This window comes from Eumetopias jubatus, unplaced genomic scaffold (genome assembly GCF_037043125.1).
Source record: "Eumetopias jubatus isolate StellerSeaLion01/CBP00866 unplaced genomic scaffold, mEumJub1_p1.0 scaffold_10, whole genome shotgun sequence".
Classification (NCBI taxonomy): Eukaryota; Metazoa; Chordata; class Mammalia; order Carnivora; family Otariidae; genus Eumetopias; species Eumetopias jubatus.
The window spans coordinates 27,431,766-27,455,140 of NW_028274816.1; the positions used below are offsets into that span (position 1 = coordinate 27,431,766).

The window sequence follows — 23,375 nt, forward strand, 5'->3', positions numbered from 1 at the left end:
TGAAGTCATGGTTAAGTACCCACTGCATCATTCAATGATTCAACAGTCAAAAGGTTATGTGATATAGTGACAGGCCTATGTCGAAGGCTTGATAAATATTAGCTATTGTTACTATTCTTGGCTCTCCCTTCCAGGGTGGGGGTGAGGAAGACGCCTAAATGTGGAAAAAAGGGTCTTGTTTCTAATCTCAGAGATACTCACATCGCCCACGGGCAAGGCAAGCGGAAAGCGCCCCAGGGCGCGGCCTCGGATGCGGCCAGCAGCCCCGGCCATTGCCCCACAGCATGGCGGTTACCTCCGCCAACGGCCACTCACTGCCCCAACCTCATTGGCTGAGGCCTGGAAGCCTGTCCGGCCAGCCAATCAGCGGAGGGGATGGCACAGGCTTGGGCAACCGTGCCCAGGTGCCCAGGGGCGAAAGGCTGAGTCTAGGCTCCAGCAAAGTGTCCTTTGTGCATTGAACTTTGTCATTTTTTGCTGAATATCCAGCTCCTTTGCTAGACTGGAAACTTTATGAGGGTAGAGCAGTGTCTGCATTCCTTAATGTTGACCTTCAGGGACTAATGCATAATTGATACCCATTTGGTGAATGACTAGATGAGAAATACACATACCCCAAGTAGGTCAAACTTTTAAGTCGTTATCTCTGAACAAATAGGTGAAGAAGCTCATTCCTAGTTTATGCCCTTGCTACTCCAAGTGTGATCCTCCTCCTCCAGCAGCAGCCGCAGCATAGATATCAGTACCTAGCAAGCCCATTAGAATGTAGAATCTCAGGCCTCACTCCTAGAACTACTAAACCAGGATCTGCATTTTAAGATATCAGGTGATTTCTTAACAACTTATGGTCTGAAAAGTATTCGGTCACTCCCATTTGACCTGATAGCAAATAAATGAACGATCTAAGTCCATTTTATAGATGATAAAAATATTTTAGGTGCCATGGGAGAATTAGAATCTAGGACTACATATTTCCAAAACTAAGTTGTACTATCTTGAGCTCTATTAGCTTCCTCATCTCCCAAGAGATTCAGCCAATGTTTTACTTCAGAGTGAGCCATGTATAGAGCATGGGCCTCTTAATCTCAGGGTAGCTGAGTTCAAGCCCTACATTGGGTGTAGAACTTATTTAAAACAAAACAAAACAAAACTATGGGCTTTGTAGTTAAACAGGAGTGGGTTTGGATCATAGCTCTGCAACTTACTCTTCCATGTGAACTTGGGTGAGGCAGTTACCTCATCTTTGAAAAGAGATGCCAGTTGACCTGCCTCATATGCAGTTTAAAAATTAAATGAAATAATCTATGTGAAATGCAATGCCTCGCATATAAATACTGATTATTATTTTTCAAAGGCAAATCGAGGACCAGATGCCAACTCAATTGTCCCTCTTCGAGTAAGTCATTTGTTCCGCACCAAATCCAAAGTCTGACAAAGACAAGCGTAACCATGGGCACAAGAAATCAGAATCCCTTAAGTCTGCACACCATTTTGCAACTAAAATGAACAGAACTGTTCATGTATACCAAGAGTGTGACCTCTACCAAACACACGTCGCCGGTTACCCTTATTAACCAGGTCAACTATTAGGACTTTGCAAACCAAAATGTCAACCTCCAGAAGCCCGCATCCTACCCGGTCACGTGACGTATCCCTGCTCTTCTTTTCCCGTCCGTTGCATCAGCCGACTTAGAGCCGCCTTCCCGGAAAACAACTAGTAAGCTGATTCGTGCTCGAGTTGATTGGCATGTTGGATGACCAATAAATGTCTCGTAAGGTAAGTCTAGGCGGGGCACTTTCCATCGGGACGCACTGATTGGGCAGGGCTGTATGAGTTGCGGTCTGTTGGGACTCCCCGCGGTTGCCGCTGCGCGTCTGCGGGAACAGGTAACCTCTGGCTCAGGGTGGTGGGCTATGAGGGAAGAGTTAGGGACGGCGACCCTCGGGAGAAGCAGATGGGCCTCGGGGAGTTTTGCGGCGCCGCTAGAGCTGCTGGGTCGGGGGCCTGAAAGCGCAGCCGCCCCAGCGGGTCCCTGGGGCCAGGCCCCACGAGGCCTCTGGAACCGGGGCCTGGGCTGGACTCGCGGCGGGGGCAGCCGCCTGGCTACAGCGCAGCGGGAGAGAGGCATATTGTAGCCCCCTAGGGCGCCGGTGGCGGAGTGGCCGCGCGCGGGTGGCCTTGCCGAGGACCAAGACCTTGGGAGGATCACGGTTGCCATTGACTGCCCGCCCAAAGCTGAGGTTTTATCTCCCCCGGTTTTAATTCCCCAGGGGCGGGCGAGGAGGTTGTGGGGGAGGTGGGGCGCCAGGGTGGTCTAGATGGGTGTAATTCCCCTATGAGCCATTTCCTGAATTCTTAAAACTAGCCGGTACTGGTTCAGGTTCATCTGGAAGCACTTTCTATGCCCCATCATGTTCTGCTATTACTTTTAAAGAGAGTCTGCAATTCCGGGTGTGCTTTAAGTTCGCTAACAGTTTGCTATTGACCATACTAATCCTGAAATACTTATTTAGCAATCGTTGTACTAGATGTTGAAGCTGTTCCCCTATGGTGAGCAAAAGCCAGTCATGATTCTCACGGGGATGGAACTTACAGCCTGATGGGGGGAGATGGACATGGAGCAAGCAGTCCAATGGGTGTGGAAGTTATAAAGGAAGACACTTGGAGCTAGGAGGAAAAAAAAATAGGGAGAATCTGGGATCAAGAAGGAGAAGGCTTCCTTAAATCAGTGTCTTCGGAATTGATATATCAAAATTATATCAAATATATATATTTGATATATGTATATATATATATATCAAAATTGAGGAGTTAACTAGGAAATGGGCAAGAGTGGGGTAGGGTAGACAGCTGACTTGGCACATTGAAAGGTCCTACCACTGGAGCCTTAAACCCAAAGGCCGGTGTGATTTAAGGTACTCAAGACCTTTACAGCCTCTACTGGGAAGTAGAATCTCCATCCTTTCTCCCACCTTCCAGTGGATATACAATATATACAGCCTTCCAGTATATATTGAATAAATGAATTTGTGATGGTGACATGGCTTTTAAGAGTCCCTGCCTCTATAGGGCTTATAGTGAATATATTGGATCCTTACATCATTTTGCAGTTTTTCTATACTGTCTCCCCGTTGAGGTCATAGATTCATTCATCTTGGTTCCTGGCACAGTATGCATTTATATATGTTAAATGAGTAAGCAGAATGGGAAATTTACGAGTCTTTTGGAATACAGCTTATTTACCTCAGCCTGCTTAGAGGAGGAACAGGGAACATTTTGAAACTGCTTAGATGTTGCTCAGTCAGAATTGGCACTGTACATTCATTTTTGCCACCATTAAGATTCATTGAGAGTCATGATGAGGAGGGATGTGGTGTGGCAAAGTTTCTAAAAACCCTAGCCTTGACTCCTTTGCAAGGATGTAAAAGTCCTTATCTGTGGGAGTTTGGTCTGCTCTTGGGCTCTTTCAGCCAGTGTTTCACCATCTTTTCGCCCAAAGGGCTTTTGTTTGAGTAATGAGTTGATTGAATTGTGAATTAATCATTTGAAATTGTGATTAGCCATAAATCACTGGGTACATCTTTATCTTCCTTAGAAGGGAAAGAACAACTTTGCACTAAGTGACTTGAAGTAGTAGCATCCATGTTCCTTTAGTGCTTTCCAGTTTACAAGTTGCTTCCAAATAACTGATGGGTTTTGAGTCTCACAACAGCCGGGTGGAGTAGGCAGAGTTAGATACAACTTTTTTACAAAAGAAACTGGGCTCAGTGGGTTAAGTGTCTGCCATCGGCTCAGGTCATGATCTCAGAGTTCTGGGATCGAAGCCCACATGGGGCTCCCTGCTCAGCAGGGAGTTTGCTTCTCCCTCTGCCCCTCCCCAACACTTGTGCCCATGTGCTCTCTCTCTCAAAAAATAAATCTTTAAAAAAAAAAACCTGAAAAACAAAAAAAGGAAACAAATTTGGGACAAAGTGACTTATTTATGGTTAGAGTTGGGTCTTGAACTCTAGAGACTAATGTCATTCCCATTTTCCCAGTGCTGATGACACTGTAGCACCATGCCAGTGACTGGCACCTGCCCACCAAGGGCTATCACTTTTCTCCAACCTGCCTTTCAGGGAAATCGTAATAGGTATGAAAGAGCTTTGAAATTGTCAAGTTGTTTCATTTCCTAAATTTCTCTCTCTTCTGTTTTTTTATTATTTTTTAAAGATTTTCTTTCTTTATTTGACATAGACACAGCGAGAGAGGGAACACAAGCAGGGGGAGTGGGAGAGGGAGAAGCAGGCCTCCCGCTGAGCAGGGAGCCCGATGCGGGGCTCGATCCCAGGACTCTGGGATCATGACCTGAGCCGAAGGCAGACGCTTAACAACTGAGCCACCCAGGCACCCCTTCTCTCTCTTCTGAACCCCTTTCTCTTTGGCTCTGAGCTGACCTCCTCAGGATGGCTGCAACATCCTCACCCCCTAGTAACCTAATAGCTGGGAAGGTAGCAGTCTGCCTGCCAGCTGTTCTGGGGGTGCTCAGGCTAGGTGGAGGCAGGTATAGTCCTACTTGCAGGCAGTCCCTTGTATAACTAGGCCCATCCGCAGGTCCACTGCTGTTGACAGCAGCCTCCCCAAGATGGTCAGGCCAAACCTAGAGACCCTGGCTTTAGGGATAGTGGGACTTTGCAAGATTCTAGGCATGTAGATGAACACAGAGCTGGAGGGGGCCTTAGAGTTCATCTCGTATGTACCCCTCCATTTGTTGGTGAGGTGAAGTGACTCCGTAAGGGTTTACAGCTAGGACTGGAACCCAGGTCTCCTGAGCATTCCCCCAGCCCTAGTAGGCTTCTTTGCTGGACTGTAAACCATGAGGTTTTTATTTCCATTTCCTAATTCCTGGCCTAGGCCTTGGCACAGAGGATGCAGTGTACATTTTCATATTTTGGAGTAAATGAACACATGAAGAAAACACTCCTGCTCTACTTGATGTGTTGGTGTATTGAACCTATTGAGGTTGGCATGGAAAGGAAGAACACGTGGGGCTATTGTTTGCTGGTACAGCAAGTTTTGCTTCGATAATGATTTTAGCCTTGGATGTTACAAGATAGAGCTTTTAGGATCAAACAGCTTACCGGTGTCCTGCTTTGACTTGGCCTGAGAAGCCAGGAGTCTTGTGTAATGCCTACATATCTCTTAGTTTCAATTCCCCTAATTTTCCTTCGTTTTTTTCTGTGGTTAGTTCTGTAGGGTTATTTTCAAGATGGACTCGACCCTAACAGCAGGTGAAATCCGGCAGCGGTTTATAGGTTTCTTCAAGAGAAATGAGCACACCTATGTTCACTCATCTGCCACCATCCCATTGGATGATCCCACTTTGCTCTTTGCCAATGCGGGCATGAACCAGGTAAGGGTTTTTTCCTTTTCCTTTCTTTTCTTTTCTTTTTTTTTAAAGATTTTGTTTATTTATTTGACAGAGACACAGCGAGAGAGGGAACCCAAGCAGGGGGAGTGGGAGAGGGAGAAGCAGGCTTCTCTCGGAGCAGGGAGCCCGATGCGGGGCTCGATCCCAGGACCCTGGGGTCATGACCTGAGCCGAAGGCAGATGCTTAACGACTGAGCCACCCAGGCGCCCCAAGTTGTACTGATTTTACTCCCTTAATAGATCTCAATTGTTTTTCTTCCTTATCACCTTTACCATTAAGCCTGCACATCACTTTTTAAAATTTATTTATTTTCGGGGCGCCTGGGTGGCTCAGTTGGTTAAGCGACTGCCTTCGGCTCAGGTCATGATCCTGGAGTCCCGGGATCGAGTCCCGCATCGGGCTCCCTGCTCGGCAGGGAGTCTGCTTCTCCCTCTGACCCTCTTCCCTCTCGTGCTCTCTCTCTCTCATTCTCTCTCTCTCAAATAAATAAATTAAAATCTTTGAAAAAAAAAATAAATAAAATTTATTTATTTTCTTTTTAAGTAAGCTCTGTGCCCATCGTGGGGCTTGAACTCATGACCCTGAGATCAAGAGTTGCTTGCCCTACTGACTGAGCCAGCCAGGTGCCCCCAACACATCACTTTTAGAATAAGTTCTTCCAGAAAGATGTTACAAGCCCTGACCACCAGAGACTCCTGAAGAAGCTCGGATTTCACCACATCAGCCTCTGACTGTTACCACAGATCCAGCAGGTGTTTCCCTAGTAGCGATGGTGTTGCTGGCAGTGGTGGAGACCGTTTGAGACCTAGGACCAGGGAGAGGCTGCTCCAGCATAGGCTGCTTCTGCTGTGGCCCCATCAGGCCACGTGCCTCGCGAGTTTCTGTATTCCAGGCTAATTAAATCACAAACTGAACAGTTTCTGTGTGGTCTCTTCCTGCCACCATGTGACCCCCTGATAGATCTGCAACTCTGTCAAAGCTGAAATGTTCCCTTTCTTTTTTAGTTCAAACCCATTTTTCTGAACACTATTGACCCATCTCACCCTATGGCCAAGCTGAGCAGAGCTGCCAATACCCAGAAATGCATCCGGGCTGGGGGCAAACACAATGATCTAGATGACGTGGGCAAGGATGTCTATCATCACACCTTCTTTGAGATGTTGGGCTCCTGGTCTTTTGGAGATTACTTCAAGGTAAGCTCAAAGAGGAGATCTACTAAGACTTCCTGGAAGCAGTGCCTAGCATTTGATGATTTCAGTTTATGTTTTGGATGTCTTGTATAAATTGATCCTGAATTTGTCTGGGTTGATAGTGAAGATGTTATAGTTTTATATTTGTGTTCCTAGGATCTGGACTGTTTCTACTCAGACTAGATAGATTTTGGTTTGGCCACATTCCACATCTTTCTTTTTGTTCTTTTTGTAGGAATTGGCATGTAAGATGGCTCTGGAGCTTCTCACCCAAGAGTTTGGCATTCCAGTTGAGAGACTTTACGTTACTTACTTTGGTGGGGATGAAGCAGCTGGCTTAGAACCAGACCTGGAGTGCAAACAGATTTGGCAAAACCTGGGGTAAGAATGCATCTCACATGTTGAGTGTGGAGGAATGAAGTGATTTCTGACTTGGTGCCACAGTGGGGTATTAGGGCTTAGAGTGCATTGCCATTTCCTGTTTTAGGTTATGCGTTTTGAGATGGAGGTGGGAGTGACTGGGAACAATTATCCTTTGGTGCATTTGTTGTCTTTTTTTTTTTTTAAGAATTGTTTGAGAGAGAGTGACAGAGGTGAGTAGGGGGAGGGGCAGAGGGAGAGGGAGAGAGAATCTCAAGGAGGCTCCATGATGAGCAGGGAGCCAAACACAGGGCTCGATCATGACCTGAGCCAAAACCAAGAGTCAGACACTTAACTGACTGAGGCGCCCAGGCACCCTGTTCATTTTTTCTTATGCTTTTTACTTTAACTCTTAAAAAAGGCATAGCTTTTTATCACACTTAGCACAGTTTCTCTGTTTCATTCATTTATTAATTAATTACTTTTACTCTAGTAATATTATTCCAATCCAGCTTCCCCTGGTACTTGGTCTGAAACCCCTCCTTGGTTAGATTCTGTGGTCTACATGTACTTGGACATTTAGGGCAGTAACACACTTGAACCTTAAATACTACTCTTGATTGGGAATCCTGTTTTGTTTTGTTTTGTTTTTTAAGATTTTATTTATTTATTTGACAGAGAGAGACACAGCGAGAGAGGGAACACAAGCAGGGGGAGTGGGAGAGGGAGAAGCAGGCTTCCTGCCGAGCAGGGAGCCCGATGCGGGGCTCGATCCCAGGACCCTGGGATCATGACCTGACCTGAAGGCAGACGTTTAATGACTGAGCCACTCAGGCGCCCCGGGAATCCTATTTTGCTTGGCTTGTGTATATCTGGACTCTGTTTATCCATTTTGCACAATCTTTTCTGAGTGCTGTGTTATCTAGCAGCTCTCAGCAGAGTTCAGTATTTTAGAAATAATTTTAATCTTACTAAATTCCTTTTGTTATCGTTTTAAGGTGAAAAATTTGACTAAATTGGGCCATAGAAAAGTGACTTGAAATACTCAGCAGGCATTTTAATGCTTCTAGTGTTTCCATTTTTTATTTTTTATTTTTATTTTTTTTTAAAGATTTATTTATTTTGAGAGAGTGAGAATGAGAGAGAGAGGGTACATGAGAGCGGGGAGGGTTAGAGGGAGAAGCAGACTCCCTGCTGAGCTGGGAGACCAACGCGGGACTCAATCTTGGGACTCCAGGATCGTGACCTGAGCCGAAGGCAGTCGCTTAACCAACTGAGCCACCCAGGCGCCCCATGCTTCCATTTTTTGAGATGAAGGAACAGGGGCGCCTGGGTGGCTCAGATGGTTAAGCTCTTCGGCTTAGGTCATGATCCCAGGGTCCTGGGATCGAACCCCACATCGAGCTCCTGGCTCAGCGAGGAGCCTGCTTCTCCCTCTGCCTCTCTCCCTGCTCATGCTCTCTCTCTCTCTCCCTCTCTCTCTGTGTTTCAAATGAATAAATAAAATCTTTAAAAAAATAAATAAAATAAATAAATAAATAAAATGAAGGAACATTTGCAAAGAAAGTATTTGCTTAAATTCTGGTCATATTCAGCATAGATGATCTCATTTTCATGTGTTCCTTTCTAGGCTCTATCCCTATCTTTTCCCATTTTTATTTAGTTATGATATTTTCTTTACTTATGTATATTTTGTATTCTGTTGTAGTCACTCCTGAGAAGAATCCTGTCTTGCTTCTTTAGTCCCTGCTGTGCAGGCTCAGCATTAGTCATTGCCAAGGAGGGCGCCTTTTTTTTTTCCCCCCCAAATAGAAATGTATAAGGATCTCCTTTTGTAGTGGATGCAAGTCTGGGCAGAATCCTTGTCAATGGCTGTAACTGGGCTTATCTTCCCTACTCTCCGCAGGCTGGATGACACCAAAATCCTCCCTGGCAACATGAAGGATAACTTCTGGGAGATGGGTGACACAGGCCCATGTGGTCCCTGCAGTGAGATCCACTATGACCGGATTGGTGGCCGGGATGCTGCACACCTCGTCAACCAGGATGACCCCAATGTGCTGGAGATTTGGAACCTTGTGTTCATCCAGTATAACAGGTGGCCTTGGGGTCCTGAACTGTTGCTGCTAATAGCAGCACCTTTCCCTAAGCCAAGTAGGGAAAGAGGAACTCAGAGCACAAGGCTATCTTCTCATCCTCGTCTTTCGGGACAGTGGAGCAGAGCTAAAGCAGGCACTAAAGGCATCAGGGGATCTTGTGGACATTATTTAGATTTTATTTCTCTGGTTTTCTTTCCCTCTGATCTCTGAGACACGGCTGGACCTAATCTTTTGTAAATTAGTTTTATTCCACATAGTACCTGCTTCAGGACTATTCCTATAATGTCATTTTTGCGGTAATTTGGACTGCGATTTTATTTTATTTTAATTTTTTAAGATTTTATTTATTTATTTGACACAGAGAGAGACAGAGTGGGAGAGAGAGGGAGAGAGAATCTGAAGCAGACTCCGCACTGAGTGCAGATCCTGATGTGGGGCTCAATCCCACAACTATCAGATCATGACCTAAGCCGAAACCAAGGGTTGGACGCTTAACCAACTGAGCCACCCACGCACCCCTATGGACTGCGATTTTAAAGCTCATTTCCAGGACGCCTGGGTGGCTCAGTTGGGCTGGGAGCCTGCTTCCCCCTCTGCCTACCATTCTCCCTGCTCGTTCTTTCTCCCTCTCTCTCTGTCAAATAAATAAATAAAATCTTTTAAAAAAATTATTTAAAAAAAAACCTCATTTGCTTGAGGCTTGCCTCACTTTTTTTTTTTTTTTTTTTAATTTATTTGAGCGAGTGAGAGAGAACAAGTGGGAGGGAACAGCAGAGGCAGAGGGAGAAGCAGGGAGCCCAATGTGGGGCTCGATCCCAGGACTCTGGGGTCATGACCTGAGCCGAAGGCAGATGCTTAACCAGCTGAGCCACCAAGTGCCTGCCTCATTCTTTAATAGGCCCCAGAGTACTTCGTCCCTTTTCCCCTCCACTCTCCTCCCACCAAATCGGGCAGAGGCAGATGACAAATAGAGTCTGTAATCTGTGCTATGTAACTGAGTTTTAACCAGTGGGAAGGGGTGGCACCTGGAGTGCTTGTTTCAACTTCCCCTTTCTCTGGATCATGCAGGGAAAGCGATGGCATTTTGAAACCTCTTCCTAAGAAAAGCATCGACACAGGGATGGGTCTGGAGCGATTGGTGTCGGTACTGCAGAATAAGATGTCCAACTATGACACTGACCTTTTTGTTCCTTACTTCGAAGCCATTCAGAAGGTACTGGTCCTATTGCAAACATTGCAGACGTCTGGAGGTTTCTAGGTTGGACTCTTAGCAATACTGTTAAAGATAAAATAATCCTATCTTTGCCAGCTAAGGGTACCTGTGACTATCTGTCAATTTATTTATTTATTTTTTTTTTTTAAAGATTTTATTTATTTATTTGAGAGAGAGAGAATGAGAGATGGAGAGCACGAGAGGGAAGAGGGTCAGAGGGAGAAGCAGACTCCCTGCTGAGCAGGGAGCCCGATGTGGGACTCGATCCCGGGACTCCAGGATCATGACCTGAGCCGAAGGCAGTCGCTTAACCAACTGAGCCACCCAGGCGCCCCTATCTGTCAATTTAATTGTTAATAACCTAAGAGGCTCTTGAGCACGAGGCACTGTGGTTTGTTGAGTGCAGGGACCTGACTGGAGGCTCTTTACTCTTGCTGTCCCCTTTCTTGGTGTTAAAAGATCTGGCAAGAGGGTCATCCTGCTCCCCATGCCTGCTCAGTCCTCTTGGAATCTTCTAGGGCAAGGCAGTGTCAGAAGGGTGCTTCCTAATGAGCCGCCTCCTGGTTTTTATCTGTAGGGCACAGGTGCCCGGCCATATGCTGGGAAAGTTGGTGCTGATGATGCCGATGGGATCGATATGGCCTATCGGGTGCTGGCTGACCATGCCCGGACCATCACCGTGGCATTGGCCGATGGTGGCCGACCTGACAACACAGGGCGGGGGTAAGTCTGGTACACACGGGGCAGGGTTAGGACTGCCACTGTGAGTTTGATGGCTCTCTGTGGAACTTAAAGCCATTCTTTATTCTTGTTTTCTTTTTCTTTTAGGTGGTTGGAGGGATCCCTATATTTTTTTAGGGATTAAGAGAGTTTTAGCTTGTGTTACAGAGTTCCACTATAGTAAATCTTTGCTGCTAAGTACAAGATAAGATAGAGATTGTATTTTAGGTTGTCTGGTAGGATATTGGGAGGGTGGGGATGGGGCAGATACTGGCTAGCCCCGAGCAATTTTATTACTGACAGGACCTGGGATTTGGGTCATCAGCCATCTGGGCTGAACTTGCCTCCATCTCTGGGTCAGCAGAATGTGGTAGAAAAACAAACTAGGGTTACCCTTGATGCATATTTGTGGGGATATTCCTGAGTTTTCTGCTGGAATTAATGTTAATGACCTCTGGGGCTCACAAAAAGGTCTTAGGATAAAAGAAAGTCTCTGAAAGAGAAAGACAAAAAGCTGGTCATGTTGCTTTGGGGAGAATTCCAAAAGCCCTATTACAAAATGCCTAGCTGGGGATGTTGTCTAGAGGAGGTGGTCTTCTGCCTGTTTTAGGTATGTGTTGAGACGGATTCTCCGCCGGGCTGTTCGATATTCCCATGAGAAACTCAATGCCAGCAGGGGGTTCTTTGCCACGTTAGTAGATGTTGTCGTCCAGTCCTTGGTAGGTTTATCTCCCTGCTTAACCTCTGTTCTCCTAATGCACATAGCTTAGAGGGATGGGGTGGGAGTTAGCATACTGTTAATGAGAGTTTTTAGGGGCGTCATGGAATGGTTTCTGTCTTCATTGAGCCCACGTCTCTGTTTCCCCTTTGCCAGGGAGACGCATTTCCTGAGCTGAAGAAGGACCCAGATATGGTGAAGGACATCATTAATGAAGAAGAAGTGCAGTTTCTCAAGACTCTCAGCAGAGGGCGCCGCATCTTGGACAGGAAAATACAGAGCCTGGGAGATTGTAAAACCATTCCTGGTAAGGACCGGTTTGTTCCTTTCTTCACCCAGGCTGGTTCATCTTTCCAGAAGAGGCAAGCCCTTTTGCACAATTGACAGTGGAGTCCCATGTCTCCCAAGGGCTAAGGATAGCTTGGTTATACTGCTTTTGGTATAAAGTGGGGTTTATAGTAAAATTGTAAAAGTAATATGTTATTGTGGTAAAGTATTTAAATAACAGAAGTTAAAAATGAAGATTCTCTTTCCTAAACTCATTTCTCAGAGGTAACAGTTCTTAAGAGTTTGTTGTATAACTACTCAGGGCTTTTTTCTATTTGCATACACATGTATGTAGGGGCCTGTGTGTGTGTTTTCCAGCAAAAATGGAACATATGGTATATAGTGTTGTGCAGCTTGGCTTTTTTTCTTTTTTGTTTTTTCTAGACTGGAAAATTCCAAAAAAAAAATTTTTTTTTTTAAGATTTTATTTATTTGACAGAGAGAGACACAGAGAGAGAGGGAACACAAGCAGGGGGAGTGGGAGAGGGAGAAGCAGGCTTCCCGCAGAGCAGGGAGCCCGACACAGGGCTCGATTCCAGGACCCTGGGATCATGACCTGAGTCGAAGGCAGATGTGTAACGACTGAGCCACCCAGGCGCCCCTAAAAAAAATTCTGAAAGAGTTGATGGATTTTCTGACAAGTGAACAGAATCAATACTAACTTGCCTTGTCTCCAGTTCCTTCTGTCACTGCCAGCTTCCTTTGGGAAGGGCTTGGGGTGGCAAAGGAGGGGACTGTCTGTGTCATTCTTACACAGTTCCTTTGTGCTCTGTAGGGGACACTGCTTGGCTTCTCTATGACACCTATGGGTTTCCAGTGGATCTCACTGGACTGATTGCTGAAGAGAAGGGCCTGGTGGTGGATATGGATGGATTTGAAGAGGAGAGGAAACTGGCCCAGGTAAAGAATTTGGGGAGTGAGCAGGAAACCCGACACCAAACAAGGTAGGACTTGGCTGCAAATAACAAGAGTTTCCTTCTATTAAAGTCTTTGGAATTCTATTTTTCCCAAGACCAGTGAGTGTCAAGCAGGGGCAGTTTGGCCCCAGGGGATATTTGGCAGTAATGTATGAAGACCTTTTTTGGTTTTCACAGCTGAGGGTGGGATGCCACCAGCATCAAGTGGGTAGAGGTCAAGGATGCTGCTTAACATCCTACAGTGGACAGCCTCCTAGAACAAAGAATTAACCTGGCCCCAAACGTTGGTAGTGCTGAGACTGAAAAACTGTTCTAGAGCTTTATATTGGGCTTAGTTTAGCAATTTGTAGTCCTTCAGAATTCTTTTTCCCACATTAGGGTAACTTTTGGTTATTTCTCTTACTGGCAGCTGAAATCACAGGGCAAGGGAGCTGGTGGGGAAGACCTCATTATGCTGGACATCTATGCTATTGAAGAGCTCCGGGAGAAGGGTCTGGAAGCAACAGACGATTCCCCAAAGTATAATTACCATTCAGACTCCAGTGGGAGCTACGGTACGTTCGTGTGTTACTGTGTGTACCTCGGCCAAGTCTCCAGATTAGGAACCTGGGGTATTTGACAGAGCCTCTCCTGGAGTGCTGTGGAGTCATGCTCTGTAATTTTATACTTCTAGAGATCCGGGGCAATTAATTTTCTAACTCTTCATTTTGGAATAATTATAGCTTCATAGGAAGTTGTGAAAAAATTTACAGGGACAGTCTTTGTACTCTTTACCCAGTTACCCCTAATTGTAACACCTTTCAGGAAACCAGGAAATTGGCATTGATACAATCTTCAGTGGCTGTTGAATTTTGCATCAGGATAGCAACACTCTAGGGGTGCCTGGCTGGCTCGGTAGATCATATGACTCTTGATCTTGGGGTCATGAGTTCAAGCCCCACACTGGGTACAGAGATTACTTAATTTAAATAAGTAAGTTAAAGTTAAGAATCGAAAGAAACAGGCAATACGTGTTTTCGCTTTTTTGCTTCAGCAGAGATCCCTGAATCTATCCAAGCAAGCCCACAAAATGAGTACATTGTGAATTGACCTTGGAAGTAGGGAATTTATTACTACTCCTAAATACTTCTCAGAATCGCTAGGTTACTGTTCAATAGCTCAGAGATAGAGTGACCAGAACTGTCCCACTGATGTGAAAGTCTCCCCTGGAAAGCCTCTCGGTCCCAAGGTCACTCTGCTGTTAACATTCCCTGCTCTTAAGCCTTTTTGTGGAGTCTAATGGTCTTGCTTGTAAAATAAAATTAGACAATTAAGACCTAAGGAGAGTTTGAGAAATAGAATCCAGCAAAAGATGACCACGAATGTGTGAAAGAAGTCATTGACCCTGCTTTCTCCCTTCTGTACAGCCTTTGAGAGCACAGTGGCTACAGTGATGGCTCTGCGCAGGGATAAGATGTTTTTGGAAGAAGTGTCCACAGGCCAGGAGTGTGGCGTGGTGCTGGACAAGACCTGTTTCTATGCTGAGCAAGGCGGGCAGACCTATGATGAAGGCTACCTGGTGAAGGTTGAGGACAACAGCGAAGATGTGAGCCCAGCATTTCATCCTTGTTAGCCAGGGATGGGGGCGTCCAACACAGGGCTGGGCCTGGACTTGGGTAGCTTTTCTGGCTCCTCACACCCTTGGCCTTGGGGAGCAGACATAACCGATCTTTGGGTGTGGTCCATCGTCAGTGTTTCTGAGGCCAAGGGAGCTGCGTCTTGTACCACTGATCCTACTGCCATTAGGTCCCACTTAGCAGAATCCCTGCGGTCGGGCTGCACTGGTTGATCCTGGATTCCTCCAGGCTTTCCTCATGAATAAGAAGAGGTAGCTCTCTGGAGGGCAGACTTCCTTGAAGAAGCCCCAGCCTCTAGCTCTGCCATTGCTGACTCTGATCTTGGATGAGTTACCTTGTCTCATGGGATTCAGGTTCCTTATGATGGTTTTAAATTCTCTAAGATGCTCCTTAAGGGAACGTCTGTGTGATATATGTGCATATATTTGTACACATATAAAGTGGTCTCTATATTTAATGGTAAATAGCTATGGTTAAACTGTAAAAACGAAACCGTTATTTTACCAGGAAAAGTGAGTTTATTGGGAAATTGCAGGGAATTGCCAATTTGGGACATGCAAGCTATGGCAAGACCCCAGGCAAGTCCAGCAAAGGAAGGAGAGGGACTGACATTTTAGGGAGAAGGAGGAGGAGGAAGTTGGGAGGGGTTGTTTTAAAGTAAAGTCCTTCGGAGAAAATCGCAAGTCTGGGCTGATGATGGTTTCTCATTGGCTGAGTTGCAGGGGTAGTTGATTTCTCCTAGGAGATGCAGTGTGCATCTTTCCTTGTTAGGGCCTGTACTTGATGGTTCTTTCCTGTTGAGATTCTGCTTGGCTCTGTAAATGACAGTTCTTTCTGAAATTGACTACTGCTCCTGCTCGAGTTTCCCCTTCTAGTCACTGGGCTCCACATCAGTGTGGTTCCTTTTTATTAATTTTCAGTGGATAATGGTGCATGTATATATATACATACAATATATATACAATAACTGTAACGGTATTAATGGTATAATGTATGTATAAGGGTATACACACACACTAGTAAGGAGGGGCTTAGAGAATGTGTAACGTATATATAAAGAGAGAATATCATATACACATACACACACACACACACACATATATATATATTTGGGCTTATTTACATATTGTTCTCCTCCTGGACTCCTCTTAGAAAACAGAGTTCACAGTGAAGAACGCTCAGGTGCGAGGGGGGTATGTGCTGCACATAGGGACCATCTACGGCAGCCTGAGAGTTGGGGACCAGGTCCGGCTGTTTATTGACGAGGTGAGTTATGTTATGCTGCTCGGCTCTGGACCTGGTTAGTAATCCTGTCCTTTTTTAATTTAAATAACAGCTTTATCGAGGTTATAGTTGACTTATAAAATTCCAAGATATTTCAAGTGTAGGTCATGGTGACTTGATACACGTTAGGAAAAGAATTCATCTCCTTTGGCTTTAAATTGGTCCAGTCATGATTGTCACTCCTAAGTGAAATTGTGAATAGATAGAATATTCTAAGTCTGATGCAGGAGAACATTTTATGAGGGGTGCAACTGTGAGTTACTAAATGGATATGTTCTCAAGTCAGATGCCGTGATTTTATTTTATTTTATTCTATTTTTATTTTTTTTATGGTAATGCAGTATTTTATTTATTTTGTTCATTAATAACTAATACTCAAGAATTTTTATAATATTAATATAACAATCTAAAAGAATCAACTTACTTTGTTTACATTTCAATATTGGGTACGAGAGAGTCAAAATAATTATGGTCAAAATTATTATAAAAAATTATAGTAAATGCTTGGTGTTAGTCTACATACAATTTAGTTTTTGGCATAAAGTTATTTAGTTGCCAGGAAGGACATTTGGTTTACTTCACTAATAGGAATATCTCTTAATGCTGGGATGGCTCCTTCTGGGTATTTCTTCTGCTGTTGATTTTTAGCATAGTTATCTGTGATTGTATGAATGGAGTTGAGTGGAGAGGTACTCATCATGTTTATTCCAAATAAGAGTACATAACCAATTACTATAGTAATGAAGAAGTAGACGGGCAATGCAATTGCCCAGTATTTTTGAGGCCAATAGGTTAATCCTAAGGAGTTTAGCCAAGATTCAGGAATAAATGCCCACACGAGATACAGGATGAAGCCAAATTGGGAGCTTAAGAAAAAGAACAAAGCCATAAATCGCTCTTTCTGGCAATGGCGATGGTGAATTTTCCACCATTTTCCCTGTGGCTTTAGACAGTCGCGACCCTTGCCGGCCCGGAGCGCGCGAGCGCCGGGGACTGCCGGATCGCTCTGCTTGCCACCGCGGAAAAGCTTTATATATTTTAAGTAACCTACACCCAGCGTGGGGCTCAAACTCGTAACTCTGAGATCAAGATTCACCAGCTCTTCCATCTGAGCCAGCTAGGTACCCCAGATGACAGTGACTTTAGTTGAGATTTATAGACTTGTTTCATGGATTGCCTTTCTCCAGAATAACCGTGAATACTTCTTCAGGAGTCCGGGATCCTGTATTAAGAAATAGGTTCTGTTCATGTAACCGAGCTCCAAAATAACAATAGCTTAAAACAAGGTATAAATGTGTTTCTCAAGGTCCAAGCTGATGCAGAGGGTCTGCCCCACAAAGTCATAGGCCCCAGCTTTTCCTTGCTTGTTTTTCTATCCTCATTCCTGGGGTGTTGCCCTTGATTTCATAGTCCAAGAAGGTAGCCACTGGATCCATTTCTAGGCCAGGAGTTAAACTTTTTCTGTTTTTGTTTTTGGAAAGTTCCAGATAGTAAATATTTTTGGTTTTGTGAGCCATACCATCTCAGTCACAACTGTATACCTCTCATGTTGTAGGTAATATATAAACACATGGGTATGGCTGTGTTCCAGTAAACCCGTTTATAAAAATGGACAAAAGGCTGGATTTTGGCCCATAGGCCATAATTTGCCAACTCTTATTTCTCATTCTAGGCAGTGGGAAAGAGGAAGGGGAAGGCATGTCCTTCCTTTTTAAGGGTGTGTATCACATCTGCTCACAACCCACTGACCAGAAGGTAGTCAAATGGCCACACTTAGCTGCAAGGGAAGGAGGGAAACGTAGCCCTTATTGCGGGCAGCCACGTGTCCCGCTTAAAATTCTAGCAGTCGGGAAGGAGAGCGTGGTGCTGGGGGATGACCGGCAGGCCTCTCCACCAGCCGTCCCTGCCTTTCACAGCCCCGACGGAGGCCCGTCATGAGCAACCACACAGCCACACACATCCTCAACTTCGCTCTGCGCTCCGTGCTCGGGGAAGCTGACCAGAGAGGCTCCCTGGTTGCTCCTGACCGCCTTCGGTTTGACTTCACTGCCAAGGGAGCCATGTCCACCCAGCAGATCAAGAAGGCTGAAGAGATTGCCAATGGGATGATTGAGGCAGCCAAGGTAGGCCGGATCGTGCGTCAGCCCTTGGGTGGTGAGCCCCGCTCCTTCCTGCACTGGCACTTCTCTCCGTGGAGCCTTCTGCTCAGTCCTGATGCTCTTCCTCATTGGACCACATCCTGCCGAGCACACAGATTTGTTTGAAGCACTGATTCTCAACTGCACGGGGTGTAGGGGCAGTGGTGGCATCCCGTGGAGGGGGCTTAGGGCCTCCGGGGAGGGAGCGGAGGGAGGTGTTTGCTTCACTCCCTCCAGAGCTCTTCTGGTTCTGTCTTCTTCACATGTAGCGCATCCATATAAGATTTGGTTCACAGTTTAGCAAAATAATTGGAAATTCCTATTTTGATCTCCTTGACTTTACACGTGGTGCCTTATTTCAGGAGGCTCAGGGCACGTGGTGAGAGCTAGGACTAGAAACCAGAGTCCTGCCTGTAAGACTGTGCTGCCTCTGCCGCTTCCTCCTGCACCACCAGAGAAGATCTTTTCCCAGCTGTTTTCTGTCTTTTTCCCTGGCAGCCCGTCTACACCCAGGATTGTCCCCTGGCAGCAGCTAAAGCCATCCAGGGCCTACGGGCTGTGTTTGATGAAACCTATCCTGACCCTGTGCGAGTCGTCTCCATTGGGGTCCCAGTGTCCGAGCTGTTGGAGGACCCCTCTGGCCCTGCTGGCTCGCTCACTTCTGTTGAGTTCTGTGGGGGAACGTGAGTACATCAGGGGGAGCAGTGGATGGACTCGCTTTTTGTTAATTTGGTGCTCTTCTGGGAGGATGTGAGTTAATAGGTAGACCCACTCTTATTTTTCTAAGGTCGAAATGAAGTTCTCAGAAATATACTTGCCAGACAACATTCCCAAGAACTTTAGGGTCCTGTGCTCCTGTCAGACCCCTTGGTGTCCGACATTGACATTTCCTAGGTTTGTGATGAAATATTCTTCCTAGGACGGGGAAAAGCATGGTCTTAACGTTTAGTTCATGGTTGCTTGCTCTTGTGTCCCGGGCTGATCTGACGAGAAGGCCTGTGAATTCGGGGTTCAGGAAGGCCATGGAGCACTCACCAAGCTCCCGAGCTGGCCCTAGCCCTTCTCCATTCCTGGGGATTCATTAACCCCATCGTGTCAGGGCCTCTGTGTCAGGCCCCACAGCACACCCCGCTCAGGTTGGCTTGCAAGAGCCACTTGTTTCTTCCAACTTGGAGTCATCGGCAGCCCTTGGGGTCATTTTGGGATGGCGTGGTAGCCTGGGACGTTCCTGCTTGCAGGGGAATCTTGTTGAGAAGAACATTCTTAAGGCCATGGTAGAGCCCATCCGGGGCCTCCTGCAGGCAGCAGGCAGGGAACAGGTGCATGTGTGAAGGATGGAGTAGGGATCTGGGGCACCACATTCCTGGCCTCCCTCTGCCCAGCTGAATTGGGCCTTCACCTGAGTCCCACTCTGCCTTATTAATGCCTCTTTCGACCTTCTCGAGAAGCACAGGAAGCTGCTGGCAAAGCCTTTACACCACTCTCGCAGTGACTGAAAGTTAATGAGCTTTTGAGGTTCTCTGAGCACCTGGGGAATAAAACCTTTTTACAGGATTGTGGTGAGATTTTAAAGGTAATCCTTGGATATTCTCAGCTAGTGGCAGGGACAGAAGAATATAGTTTCTGTTTCAAAGAGGACCAGAAACAGGAATGAACGTAGAGCCTGCCAGCAGGAATGTTGTGTTGGGCATTAAGGATTACAAAGCACTTTCGTTGGATCTCGTTTGAGTTTCACAGTAGTCCCGTGAGGGAGAATTCTCCACATTTTACACACGAGAACACTGAAGCTCAGAAGGGTGGTGTCTTGCTCAGTGTCAGTGTGTTCTCAGCCCCAGCTAGGCTTTCTCTGACTTTCTTGGGCTTCCTGGCCTGAGTCCTCCCCTGAAATCCACGTGAAGGGCCTCTTCCCACTGTCCCCTTGAGGGAGCTTCCCAGAACTGCAAAGACCCCAGGCCCTCACCACGGGCTCCCGGGTGTGGTAAGGACCAGGGTGTGCGGGCCTTCTTGTCACCGTGGACTTCGTGCTCTGCCATTCAGGCACCTGCAGAATTCAAGTCACGCGGGAGCTTTTGTGATTGTGAGTGAAGAAGCTATTGCCAAGGGCATCCGGAGGATTGTTGCCGTCACAGGGGCTGAAGCCCAGAAGGTGAGCGCGGCGGTTTGTGGCTTGTGGCTTATTTGAACAAGGCAGGAGGAACGCAGTCCGGGAATCTGGAGTGTAGATGGTTCTGTAGCTGCTGCGCTCAGAATTGGAAGTACAGTGCTCTGCCCCGAACTGTCATCCACTGACCCCCACCTGGCAGAAGAGAGCCACCACCGCACAGGACTGCTTAGCTGTACTGTGTTTAATCTTTAAAAATATATGTACGTTCTGCCATTGACCCCATCATCTGTCTGTCTCTAGGAGGGTAAGGCATAATTGGGCTGTAGCTTCCAGTGCCCCCAGCATTCACATCTCCCCAGGGGTACGTGCCTAGTTCAAGACACATAGTGTACGGGGATAGCTGCCCCGGGGTGGGGACTGTGGCTGGGGCCTGAGGGGTGCTGAGGCTTGAGGACCGGTCATTTCGTTGGGGTGAGAAGGGCTCCTGGCTTGGGGGTTCTTGGTTATGCCCTGAGCCTGAGGTAGTGTAGCCTTTCCGCTGGTCAGATGTGTGAGGAGGGCGCTCCTTCCTGGGGCATGAGGTGGCCAACACTTGCCCCCTGAAGGCAGAGAAACTTCTGGTGTCTTGGGGGTGTGTTGTTCCATAGTCTGCCTTCAGTGCTTGCCACAGTTTACAGATAGCACTGAAGCTGAAAGTCACCTGACCCGGAGTTTACAACTCTGTCCCTCTCTAGGCCCTCAGGAAAGCAGAGAGCTTAAAGAACACTCTGTCTGTCATGGAGGCCAAAGTGAAGGCCCAGACTGCGCCAAATAAGGATGTGCAGAGGGAGATCGCTGACCTTGGTGAGGTAGGGGAGGCCTCCCTCCTCAAGGCCCTGCGCAGGGCTGGTACATCAGGCACTCCCTGAAGAAGTCTCACGTCCTGGTTCTCAGTGCAGTGGCTCTTTGAACTGACTTCTGTTGTCTGGCAGCCTTGCAAAGGGGGCTCTGTGGATCCTGGTCTGCGGACCCCTGGAATCTGCTTGCTGCCCCCACTGCCGATGGCAGGGCCTGTTCTAAGCAGGAGTGGGCACCAGTGTTGAGGGGGTTGAGGGAAGGGGTGCCCACTGTTTCCAGACCTTCTCATGTCTGTTAATATGTGGAGGCTTCCCGTGAGCCCATCACAGGCTGTGTTCGCTGCCTGGTAGGGACCAGCTCTTACAGGGGGTCCCAGCTCTCTCTGTCTGCCCCTTTCTCCCTCGCCCTAATTGGTACAGCTGCCGTAGTTGCTCACAGAGTGGTCGCTAGGCTACTGGATACCTTTTTGTTTTTTGTTTTCTCTCCTTCTGGATACTAGTCAGGGAACACTTTGGTGTTCAAAGCCAGAAGGGTGGGGTAGGCTTGGGCCTCATATCCTAGCTCCTTGTGGTCTGGATTCCAGTGGTATTCTGGCTCTGGTTCCAGGCCCTGGCCACTGCAGTCATCCCCCAGTGGCAGAAGGATGAATTCCGAGAGGATCTCAAATCCCTGAAGAAGATCATGGATGACCTAGACCGGGCTAGCAAAGCCGATGTCCAGAAGCGAGTGAGTGCTGCCATGCAGGTGGCTGGAAGGGAGTCCGAGGACTCACCCAGTGGAGACTGTGTGGTGAGCTATCTGGGCCTTTGACCCGAACCTCTCTTCTGGATTTCCTTGCAGGTGTTGGAGAAGACAAAGCAGCTCATTGACAGCAACCCCAACCAGCCCCTTGTCATCTTGGAGATGGAGAGCGGTGCCTCAGCCAAGGCAACTGGGGGGGGGGGGGCAGGGGGGAGGCTGGGACTCCACGTGCCTCTCTGTGCCTGTCCACTGCTTGTCTCCTCTCGGGGTCTCAGCCCTCTGGTGGCTGAAGTGTGAGCTTTGTGGCTCTGAGTGGAGTGGTAGCCTGAGGGCCTGTTCTCTGGGATTGAGGTTAGGCTGAGCCATGGAGGGATCTGGTGGCTGGAGAGCTACGGCTCCTGGGGATGGAAGGCAAACCTCAGAGCCAGAGTGTGGGCAGGGCCTTGTGCTTGGGTCCTCCTCCCCGTACAGTGTCCTAGGACCAGCACCTGCTCTTAGAAGAGGGTGGGCAGCAGAGGTTGCTCAGAGAACTGGGCTCTGCGGACTCGCTGCCCGGTGGAGAGCATGGCTCCCCTTCCCCAGGCCTGGCCTGACAGCAGCTTTCCCCACAGGCTCTGAATGAAGCCTTGAAGCTCTTCAAGACTCATTCCCCTCAGACCTCTGCCATGCTCTTCACAGTGGACAACGAAGCTGGCAAGATAACGTGCCTGTGTCAAGTGCCCCAGGTCAGAATACCCTGCAGCCCTGTGCCCGTGGGGAGTGGTGTTGGAAGCTTGGTGGTTCTTACAGTTGTTTTCCAAGACCCTTTTGTGCGTGTGCAACCAGTTAGAGACAGCCGTCCTCCCGGCCCCATTTGTCACCTCCTCCAGCGCCCCTGCGCTCAGGCCCTCTCCTCGGACACGTTTCACTGTGGTGATACCTCGCTTGGCGACTCCGTGTGCCTCAGCCCTGGCGGCAGCACCCAGGAGGGCCGGAATGGGGCTCTGTGGCTCCCCCATCCTTTTTCATTTCCTCCCCCCTCCATGTCTTCCTCAGTCTCATCTTCTGTCCTGACTCCCACTTCTCCTGTCTTCCAGAATGCAGCCAACAGGGGCCTGAAAGCCAGTGAGTGGGTGCAGCAGGTGTCAGGCCTGATGGACGGCAAAGGTGGTGGCAAAGATGTGTCTGCTCAGGCCACAGGCAAGAATGTGGGCTGCCTTCAGGAGGCCCTGCAGCTGGCCACTTCCTTTGCCCAGCTGCACCTGGGAGATGTGAAGAACTGAGGGGTAGGGGCAGCTTCCGCTGGGAAGCAGCCTTCCTTCACCCGATGCATCCGTCCAGCCAGCTCTCCATCTGCCACGAGGACATTGGGATCTTGGGACCCTTAAAAACCCCCGTCTGTCCTCCTAACCCAGCAGTAACTGGAACTCACTCACCTGGGAGCTGGCCTATGACTCATGGCACGCATTACATTTCTGCCCTAAGCCCTACACACCAGCGCCATCGTCTAAAACCACTACCCCAGGATTGCCGTTTATCATCGTCCTGCTTGTGTCTGTAGATAGAGAGTTCTTTGCAGGCCTGAGGATCTGGGTCTGTAGGGAGGGATCCTTTTTGCTGCAGAGAATAAAAGGACTCTGTGCAATACCCGATGACGCCATTTGTTCTCTTAACCGCCTGCCTCCCATACGAGCCCCCACATGACAGCCTGTGGCTCCCA

The 23,375-nt window shown here is 47.6% G+C and overlaps 1 protein-coding gene and 1 pseudogene across 1 annotated transcript; one reads left to right on the forward strand and one right to left on the reverse strand.

The window, feature by feature from the left end:
• The first annotated feature begins 1,825 nt into the window (after positions 1–1,825).
• AARS1 (alanyl-tRNA synthetase 1) lies at positions 1,826–23,302 on the forward strand. Its single transcript, XM_028094210.2, has 21 exons — positions 1,826–1,887; positions 5,229–5,393; positions 6,417–6,605; positions 6,838–6,983; positions 8,869–9,060; positions 10,130–10,274; positions 10,852–10,997; positions 11,605–11,713; positions 11,869–12,019; positions 12,815–12,939; positions 13,366–13,510; positions 14,363–14,541; positions 15,725–15,838; positions 17,773–17,979; positions 18,493–18,677; positions 20,032–20,140; positions 20,833–20,946; positions 21,542–21,661; positions 21,776–21,862; positions 22,288–22,401; positions 22,753–23,302. The coding sequence occupies exons 1-21, from the start codon at positions 1,831–1,833 to the stop codon at positions 22,936–22,938; spliced, it is 2,985 nt and encodes a 994-aa protein (XP_027950011.1). The 5' UTR covers positions 1,826–1,830; the 3' UTR covers positions 22,939–23,302.
• LOC148163173 (phosphatidylinositol N-acetylglucosaminyltransferase subunit P pseudogene) lies at positions 16,401–16,803 on the reverse strand (annotated as a pseudogene).
• Positions 23,303–23,375: the final 73 nt, after the last annotated feature.

Bases quoted from the DNA above. Each gene is read 5' to 3' on its own strand.
- AARS1 (XM_028094210.2), top strand. From the start codon at position 1,831: ATGAGTTGCGGTCTGTTGGGACTCCCCGCGGTTGCCGCTGCGCGTCTG. The intron at 1,888-5,228 runs GTAACCTCTGGC...TTCTGTGGTTAG, and splicing joins CTGCGCGTCTGCGGGAACAG to TTCTGTAGGGTTATTTTCAA. The intron at 5,394-6,416 runs GTAAGGGTTTTT...TTTCTTTTTTAG, and splicing joins CCAATGCGGGCATGAACCAG to TTCAAACCCATTTTTCTGAA.